General features: G+C 37.1%; 1 protein-coding gene across 2 annotated transcripts in view; it reads right to left on the bottom strand.

Moving 5' to 3' along the window:
• The window catches only part of LOC126778110 (mushroom body large-type Kenyon cell-specific protein 1), a 199,083-nt gene continuing 188,585 nt past the window's right edge, over positions 1 to 10,498 (bottom strand). For both annotated transcript variants that reach the window (XM_050501497.1, XM_050501498.1), the window contains one exon: positions 1 to 5,848. In XM_050501497.1, the coding sequence (XP_050357454.1) occupies positions 4,501 to 5,848 (1,348 nt within the window). In that variant the 3' untranslated portion in view covers positions 1 to 4,500. The remainder of the gene's footprint in view (positions 5,849 to 10,498) is intronic.

Below are 10,498 nucleotides of genomic sequence, written 5' to 3'. Positions count from 1 at the left end.
TTTCAACAAATGAAAGAAATTTATTGTATACAGGTTTTAAATACCCTTGCATATTCTTACACCTGCCTAATCAGCCACTTCATTAAGATAACGTAAGATATAAAGATCTTATAGATAAAAGGTCATTACATAATATGAAAAAAAAAATATTTCCACTTCAAATGATGCTACGTAACATTATAGTAGTTATACGTAAGAAACAGTTACAAACATACACGTGTACAATTCCACAATTTCAAATCAACTTTTTATGTCGCCAAGCGACGTTTTTTGGACGTTAATTCTTTTTTACAAAAATGTCAGTCGAATCGCCGTAAGCTTAGCTTTCCAATTATTTTTTTCTCATCTAAAAATTTGACTAGATTCAATACAATAGTGTTGTGCCAATCACTTTTACCGCCAAACTTTACTTGTTTTTTTAATTTCCGCAACAGGTGTGAGTCAATGTAGAAATAGTGTAAAAACATCACTTTACTACTGAGGAAGTGAATAATATACGTCTATAATAAAAAAAATAATTATTGAGTCGCTTAAATTAACGAATCCATCAATCTGTAAACTAAACAATATCAATAAAAACTAAAGGAACAAAATAACAAAAAAAAAATTAAAGAGGCGAGTAATGTATATTGAAAAAAAAAATATTCCATTAAACTTGTACTCAATAATTAAATAACAATATTATAATTTGATCTCGTTAGCTCCTTTCAGTTAATATAATATCAAAAAAAAAAAAAACATGAGCTGTTCAATTGATTATTTAGGAAATAACAGTGTCTATCTTATACATTGGTCCATTACCTAAATCATTATAATTTTCTTATCCAATCACAAATAAAAAATATTTCTTTTTTTTTACGCTGACAACATTCATAAAAGCAATGTTCCCCAGTATGTGATGTGAATTTCGTAAGCGTTAATCTTTCACAAATAAATACACCATGAAAATATTTCGAATAACACTATCATTTTCAATAAAGATAACATTATATTTAATATGTCTAAAATTAAATGCTTTGTGTTGTACATATTTTTAACGTGGCAACCCACGTCCGAGAACTGCTTCTAGCTTTGTTTAAAACAAAATCTCCCGTCCGTTCCATAATTATAATGTAATAAGGAATTATTGTTAAAAAAGTACAATAATTATTTTTTTTTTTTCGTTTAAAATTAATCTTCTAGACATAAATATCGATATAGAAGGAAAACAATTAGGTGAAGCTTACATTAAGATCATCCTATCCGCTCTACGACCGGAGGCACAAGGGACACGATGTCACTCTGTGTCATAGTTTACATAGCGTGATACACGTGCCGTGTCGCTTTGCCTGCAGTTGGAAAACGGCTATATACAAAGATACAGTCACACAAACGAACAACATGTGTTTACGAATGCTTAGAAATAAGATCTGGCAATGTCTTTTAAGGTATATAACGACCAAATTAATATTTTGACTACAAAATCCGTCTAATATGAAAAAATAACGTGATTTTTTGATTCTGATAGCGTCAGGCATTTTATTATGTATTTCGTTTATCTATTCGTTTATCTTACGGATTGTGCAGTCTATATTATATTGGTATGATAAAGGTATTCGCCTTTGATTAGCGAATAAAAAGCGATATTGAGCGACGATTTCGTTCAGAAACGCGTGTTAAGATTAGATTGCACTCTAGATCACGTCGTCTCGCGGAATCCTAAAGAATGTTTTTTTTTTTTTATTTAAAAAAAATGCAACTTCCCTTCATTGTCTTTTTGTTCCTAGACCAGTCGAGGACCGTTCAAGTTTAACCTAACCCTTAAGAAATTCATTACAAATACGAAAAAAAATTAACAAAATATTAAAGAATTACTACCGCCTACCTATTAATTCAAAATTACACTACATTATTAACTAAAATTCTTAAAACTATGTGGAAAAAATGATTGAACAATATACAATAAAAACGATTCACTAATAAACCAGTGATCTCATCGAAAAGCGATTAATTTAATAGTATAGCAACACTCAAGACCGGTTGAGTTGCCAGTGGAAAAAAGTCTGAAGGCAAAGGCATGATATCTGATTTTTATTTAAAGTATACAAAAAATCCTTTGCAAGTTAAAATGGCGTGTATTCGTTACATTGTCTCGTGTAGGAAAGCTGATATTTGCGGAGATCACTGTTCATAACATTAAAATGTTAAGGTGACGTATACGATTTGTACAGACCGACCGAGCGCGTCCAATCGGCATTTTTCTACTACATATCAGTCGCAACTCTCTTTTAAACCGGGAATCGAACCCCAAACACTTCGCACAAAACAATGACATGTATAACATCTCAATATAATATTATAATCATATATAGGGTTATTTTAAAAATAAAGCCACTTAAAAATTAACTAACGTTACAAAATAAGATTAAACAACATAATGATTTGTTCCCGATGTGAAAAATATTTATATTATTATTTAAAAAAATCTAGTAACATTCTAAACGGAATGTTTTATTAACATCTAAATTATCTTTGCAAATTGTCCCATCCTATTATTTCTGTACAAACTAACACAAAATAACTTTTTTTAAGCTATCAACAAATGTCAGGCATAACACACAGATTTGTGTACGTATTAAAAAAAGTTGTTCGATTATTTAAAAAATTTGAATTTGGAAACGTTTGAAATGCGGTCTGGTGGGCTCTCGCCGACGCGACAATCTTTTGTCTTTTATATACTTCTTACAAGTCTTTTACTAATATAAATGCATATAACAGTTATTATAGATTTTTGAGGATTAAACGCTAAAAAGACATCAAAAATTATACACAGAGAAAACGAAATGAAGGTGAAAACATGCTATCGACTAGTTTAAATTTCGAATATAAAAATTTTTGTTTATTTTTTTTTTAATTTTCGTAGAGTAAGTGTTCGACATCTCGGCTTTGGATATGTATGAGAATTTCGATACTTACAGATTATATAAACATTTATATTTTTTTTATAATAAATTACAATTTTCGGGTCCTTTTGAAATTATGATATTTTACGTCGAAATGTCGAAGTCAGACTCTATAGTATTTCTATTTTCACATCATTCGTGGTCTCCGAAGAAAAATGTACGACAATATTTATTTCTTTAACTTGTATATAATATATGTATATTTTAATTACATACACAATACAAAGACTTCTTAAATTTTCATGAGGCGCACATTTACACGTAACTTACTAAGTAATCGTATGATAATTTTTATATCCAAATATTTTACCTAAATTTATTCTGTGAGAGCGTATACATTATTTACCTTCGTACCTCCGTTATATACTTCGATTGAACACCAAAAAATGTCACAAATGTGGAGATATCAATTTTTTTTGAGGAATTTTTTTTTGGGCTAGTTAAAGTTGACGAGAATATAATATTGATTATCCATATTTTTGTATAGTCGATAAAACATTTAAAACTTGGACCATGAAAAATAAGAATATATTTTCTTAAGATACAATAATAGTACATAAAATATATAAGTTCACTAGATGTATGTACGTCGGTGTAAACACCACGCCACGCAAACCGCACTCGTAATACCTAAATATCACATTTAGTAATATGGAAATCCACGTGTCAGCACACACACACATTAAATTACTATTTTTTACAAAATAATAATTGCACAAGTCCGATTTAGGCTTCGTGAAGCCACGGAAATACGCCTGTCCCTCTCTCTCACATATCTAGCCCACGCGACAGAAAGAGATGGTGTGACCGATCCCGCCATAGCTAATAATTTCATTCAATATATTACCTATCTAATTATAAAAACACCGCACAAAATCTGCGTTTATTCACTTAAAAATCGATAACATTTACACTCATAGCTAGCTTTATAATTAATTTGTTACATTGTTTTTTATTTACTTAAAAATATTTAAATAGTTGATTTCATAACATTAACTTTTGGTTGTCTTTTACTTAAAACAAGGTCAAAACGTGAGGCTTCCGGATTTAGGAAAATAATTTTGGACAACCTGGTGGTGGGGGGGGATTCAGCGTTACCATGGAATTATACGACACGACCGGTCGAGGTCGTTCGGACCCACGGAAATGAAGTAAACATTCGTCGAACGGAGACGTCGTCCATCTAAATGTTCATCGTCGGGCGAGCGAGTAGTCGCACTAAATAATATAACTACGGTTCGAGGAGTTGAAATAAATCCAGAATAACCCTGAATCCCCTAGGAGTACAGAATGCGAACGGTCTACTTATCACGGGCGTCTAAACACTATTTAATTGTGATATTGCATTAGTAAAGCTGTGTTATATTGAATTGGTTGTGACTTTAGGTAACTATTGTGATATTTGGTGATACATCGTGTCACGGTGAACGTTCGGGGAAGCGGAACCGAGGACTACTCGCGGGAGCGCGTAAACGCACGAGCCCGGGGAGGGGCGGCGGGCGCGCGGGGAGCGGCGACGCGGAATGTACTGTACATTATCACAAGCGGGCGGCGGAGGCTAGGCGCGCTCCCCCGCGCCCGCCCCCGCCGGCGACGCCGCGGGCGGCGGCGTGGGCGTGCCGTTGCGCGGCCGCAGCTTGTCGGCGCGCAGCCGCTGCACCGCCTCGCGCATGTCGGCCGCCAGCTGGTGGTCCGAGTCGAGGCGCGGGCGGCGCGCGGCCGGCTCGTCGCCGGGCTCGCCGCGGCGCCGCAGCGCGCCCGCGCCCGGCGGAGACGCGGGCGCACCGCTCAGCCGCTGCAGCAGCGCCGCGCCTGGCCGCTCGAGGCTCGAGCGGATGATGCCCTCGAGGAACGAGCCGTTGGCCGGCGGCGGGGCTTCCTCGCGCAGGCGCCGCATCATGTGCGACGCATACAGGTCGGGCGTCGGCGGCGGTGCGAAGCCGGCACCCGGCCAGAACGGGTAACCGGCCGGGTAGCCGCCGCTCTCGGGGCCGTTGAGCCCGTTCGTGAAGGGTTTCGTCGGGGGTTTCGGGGCAGGCTTCGGTGGCTGCGGCTTGATGTCTTGCTGCGGCTTCGGCTCCCTTTTCCTGGGTCGCATGAGATGTCGCTCCTTTACCTTGTACTCCAGTGTAGAGTGAGGTACTCCGTAGTAGGAGCCGGCGCGGTGTACCGACATTTCGCCTCGCTGCACCGCTTTCACGGCCTCCACCAAACTGTCTCTGTCGTAGTTGCGATACTTTCCTCGCTTGGGCCTCGTGCCCTTACCACCAGTCGCCGGCTGCCCGTTGTTATTGGGCGTCGCCTTGGAATTGCTTGGCATCGCGTAGTTCCTCTGGTTATCGGGTGGAGTTTTTATCACGGATACGTGTCTGTCGGGCGCTCGCATGAATTGCAGGTCCGAGGCCTGCGGCGGTCTATCGAGAGGCTGCTGGAACTTTTGGCTGATACTTTTCGCTATTACGTCACTCAGTGACGTAAAAAGATGCTGACTGGAGGGTGCATCAGCGTAGACCGATGGTGGAAGTAGCAGCGAGGTTGCATTGAGCGGTGGCTGTGGCGGTAGGATCGGCGTGATAGGCGTGACCGGCGTTGTGACGGGGGTTGCCGGTGAGGGGCTCTTCTCGTCGGGGGGCGGGAATGTCGGTATCTTGAGGATAACGGACGGGGGTGACTCCGGTTTATCGGGCTCGCTGTCCGGGTCTGACTCCTGGCCAGTGTCGGACATGAGCCCAAACTTGTTGACCTTGTTGCGAAGCGTGGAGCGCGGGATGCCGTAGACGACAGCGGCACGGCGGGTGCCCAGTCGGCCAGATTGGATATCCCGCAGAGCTGATTGCAACTCATCTTCCGTGTAGGCACGTCTCGTAGTGCTATTACTGGTTCCTTCGAGGACTGCACGTTTTAATCTGCAACAACATCAAATTTTCGAAATCATTTAAAATTTCATGATTTAAATTGCGAATTGTTTAATAACCTTTTTAGATATCACAACATGAGACAATTATTGAATTATTAACGTGAGCAAATAGACCTAACATATTATAGCTTAGTAGACAGTCGTACGAATATAAGAGAACAAACTCATAAAACAAATAATTCTCTGCAATTCTTTGCACATTAAGATAAACAGAGGCTCGTATTTACCCCCACAAGTCAGACTTGCGTGAATCATTAAACAATATGGGTCAACAGCTGGTCAACAACCGGCAATCGGTCGAAAACTCTTCTAAATTCAACATTTCAAAACGGCCGCTGTATTAATTCCAGATAACGCGAAATGCGAAATATTTACTCGTGGACTCACCGATAACGGACTACTATGAATACGTCTTTATCTTTTTCCCTTCGTCTTTTATTTCCTGGCGTCCGTATCGCGAAATTGAACTTTATATATTCGTTTTACGGCGCGATTTGCAATGAATCGAAACGGTCGTCTTTAGTTTCATCTTGGGTTTTACTTTCTTATTTTTCGATATCGTTGACAGGGAATATCGGACCTTATTATTCAGTGGGAGGGGGGTATATCGCTTGGTGTTTTTCGCGTTCGGAGCGAGGATGCAAGGTCGATGCACTGTCGACTATCGCTGCATTTTTATTTGTTTTGGCGAGTCGTGCGACCCACATCGCGGTCCCAGAATGAATTTATTCTGTTATCGATTGTATATCGCGCATAATATCGGTGCTGAAATCGAGACTGTGTCTTATTCCTTTCTGGTACGCGCTTTGAGCTTAGTTCATGCGAACATTTCGAGTAACGAGGGTCCGTTTGCTGGTTCAATGAAGCGGGGGACATAACAATATGGATTTTATTTTGCTATTTTATTCGTAACGTAAAATGACCGTTGAGAAAACGTCGATCGACATACGAGTCATTAAGTTACAAGTTGCAGTTTATAGTCCTATATATTATATAATTGAATTGTACAAGACATCGCAGCCATTTCTTTAAATCGAATTGTTATACATATCACAATATATATTAGGGGAATTATATGCTTCTTATAATAATATCCTGGGACATTATTCACACACGGCCATCTGATTCCAAACTAAGCAGAGCTTGTACTATGTAAACGAGACAACTGATATACTACCTTTCTTTTGTAAATACATACTTATATAGATAATTACACCCAGACTCAGGACAAACAGACATATTCATGCACACAAATATCTGTCCTGGGTGGGAATCGAACCCACAACTTTCGGCGTGAAAGGCAAGTATCTACTAACCACGCCAACCGGTCCATAAAGTTATATCATCGATGTATATAATATGCATTGATGTATGTGTTTGTTTGTTTAAGCTTTAACATATTATGATCTCCAAAACAAGAGCTTAGACACGAACCAACAACAAAATCAAAATTCCAATCCAATCGTCAAATGCTCTGAAATAATTCTTACTAGAGTATATAATGATTTATATGTATTACTAGCATGTAAACTATAGAAAAAGAATAAAAAAAAAAACAATACGTTATCATAAAATATACGAAAATACTTAGATGTTCAGAAAACATTGAATTAAATTAAATCCGAATTTTACAGAACATTATATCAAATTACAGCAAGCGAAATCGATTCAATAAAAGTTTTCTAGTTTTCAACTTTTATTGATTTTTTAATTGATGGGCAATTATTCTCATGCTATGGTAATATATGTAACGTAGTTAATTAGAGTAATATATGTACTGAGCGTTGTTTCTAAGCGGCTTTCAATGAAAGGGTTCCTCTACTCTTGAGGATGTTTGAAGTAATGCACCACGCTACTCCAATGCCGATTGGTGGATGAAAGCTCAGTGGTGTAAGTCTAAGTTTGCTTCTAAGTTTCACGTAGCCGCTCTGCTATCACGGCTGTGTAATACGTTATATATAATTTCAACTGACATAAGACTCGTAAAATTATTTAATAATTCTTGTCAAATATTTCATTTTAACCCACCTATAAATATTTATTTAATGCTAAATAAGATCTCCAATTTGTTCCCTATCGAGAATATATACATATATGGGTATATAGGGACGTCAATTCACAACTTTATGTAATTAACGGTAGAAGTATTGAATATATCTTGCTATCCCTCCGGGCCCTTCATCGTGGGAGATTAAATAAAAGCAAATAAATAAAAAATACTCTCGATTAAATCTCATCTCCGTATTTGAGGGGTTTATACAGCAATGTAAAGGGCAATCGCTATTGTAGGATTACTCCTGAATATAGGTCAAATGAAATGGACGCGTGGTCTCTCGATCGTGTAATTTATCGTGTTGTCTAATAGATGGCGCTATCTGTCTTTTAAATCGCGCTTATAAATTGTCGATTTGATTTCTTGTTACATTGATTTAATGTAAATCGATTTATGATAATGCTTTGCACGTCTGTCCGGCTAGATACAAACCACTCAATTATTCTGCCACCTATTGCTGTGTTCTGGTTTGAAGGATGAGTGAGCCAGTTATGAAGTACAACTTATTTCTTTTTTTCTGATTTTTTTTCTGATTTCGGTACGATTTAAAATCCGAACCGATGGTAGACATTTCAATTAATATAATCCTAAATGACGATTGAAAAGCGCTTGTATGATTTTATTTTGTTGGCGTTTTTTATAGTGTAAGGCTTAAGAATGATTTATACTTACAGTGACAATGTCTATGGATAGAGGTGACAATTGACTATGAGATAAACAAAGGCGTTACTTAATAAAAAAAAATCATACTAATATTCCTAATCTAGTCTATGTAATGTCTAATATGTATAAATGTCTAGTATCAAAATTTTGAATTTCGATACATTTAGTTTTACACATGTTAAAAATAGGTCGCATTAAAGAATTATATATAAATACATAGTTTAAACTCGAGCGGCCGTTGCGTTATTTAAATCAAACGAGTATACTTGAATTTCATATGCGGATGACTCACTAATAATAAAATTGTTTGTCCGTAAGTAAACAACTTTCTTTCGTAATCTTAATATTATGACGATGGAGGGCGTTGTCGTGTGATATGAGTTCTTTGACACGAATATATTCATTTGTATATATATATATTTGCTGGCTTTTACGGTTTCATATGTATTTTTAATAGAAATAAAATATAATTGTTATATATAGCCATAGATGGCTGTCCTATTGATAAAAATCGCCGTTTTTTGGGTTCAGGCACATAAATTGATTTGCGGGATTTTGCGCGATTTACGGGACTCAATAAGGGACGTTTTTCAATCATAAAACTGAAATAAACTCTTAAAACCCCCTTAACTACATACCCTTCAAACTGAACACAGATCAATATAAATTATTGCTTTTCGAAAGTTATGATGAATCCAACCTCCATAGGAGCGGTGTCATGGAGCTCCAAGCCTTATCATCAAGAGCGGGCAGCGTTCAGCAATGAGATATTTACCGGAACATTACCCCGATATAATGGCAAAGTGGCATCGATGAAATCTTTAATTTTAGGATGCCTTTATATAATAAAAAGTAGCCTACTTAATTTGGCCCAATAACTATATACAGTTCATTATGCTTATGTGTCGAAAGAACGATTTACCAACACAAAGCTCCTTTTATATTATTACTATGGCTTGTATTCGATTATATATTTTTAAATGTGTTCATAGGTATCGAGCACACGTATATAAAATAGTGCACATTTTATTATTTATAAAATCAAATACCCACAATGGCTAAGTTCATTGACCGGTTGTTTTGTTACAAAAGTTAATGGGTGCGTTCACATAAGCCATTGTTTGTGTAATCCAGAGCTATATTTCAATAGGAAGTGAACGCTATGAATGTTATGGGCAGTATACCCCATAACGAATCGACTTTTCCTTAAACTTATCCACTTTAATCATAAAAGTCGTTAAATGTTAGTCGATTCCATTTGCCTCAATGTTTTACACTTGATATGAAAGTACTATAAGTACGCATTTTTAATAAAATTCCGCAGTCTATACTTGAGTCGCTACAAAGCAGGCTTCAATTAGTTATACAAAAATGATCTTATTAGTAAAGCCTATTACTATGTTACTGAGTATATGTCTGACAAAAATGCGCGCATTGAATGATAGCTGGATCTCGTGCAGGAATTAAGTGTATGTAATTGATACAAATTTGTCTTTTTGTAAAAAAAAAGAGTACCTACTGAGTTTCTTGCCGGTTCTTATCGATAGAATCTACATTCCGAACCGGGGGTAGCGCTTGACAATTCATAAGAAATTGTAAAAGTCTATTTGAATAAAAAATATTTTGATTGATTTGACTGTATTAACTTCTGAATTATATTGACGTTTGGTGTGGTCGGTAGACACTTGCTTTTCACGCCGAAGGTTATGGGTTCGATTCCAACCCAAACCCACATCCAACATCTCTGTTTGTCTTTAATCTGGGTCTAATTATCTATATAAGTATGTATTTACAAAAGAAAAGTAGTATATGTAGTATATCAGTTGTCTGGTTTCCATAGTCCATTTCCGTGTGTGAATAATGTCCCAGGATATTATTATATAAAGAATATCCTTTCTTTTAAACGTTTAACGAATATTATGT

This window comes from Nymphalis io, chromosome 25, assembly GCF_905147045.1.
Source record: "Nymphalis io chromosome 25, ilAglIoxx1.1, whole genome shotgun sequence".
Taxonomy (NCBI): Eukaryota; Metazoa; Arthropoda; class Insecta; order Lepidoptera; family Nymphalidae; genus Nymphalis; species Nymphalis io.
Note: the sequence above shows the minus strand (reverse complement) of the source record. Positions and strands in the feature narration are given on the sequence as shown.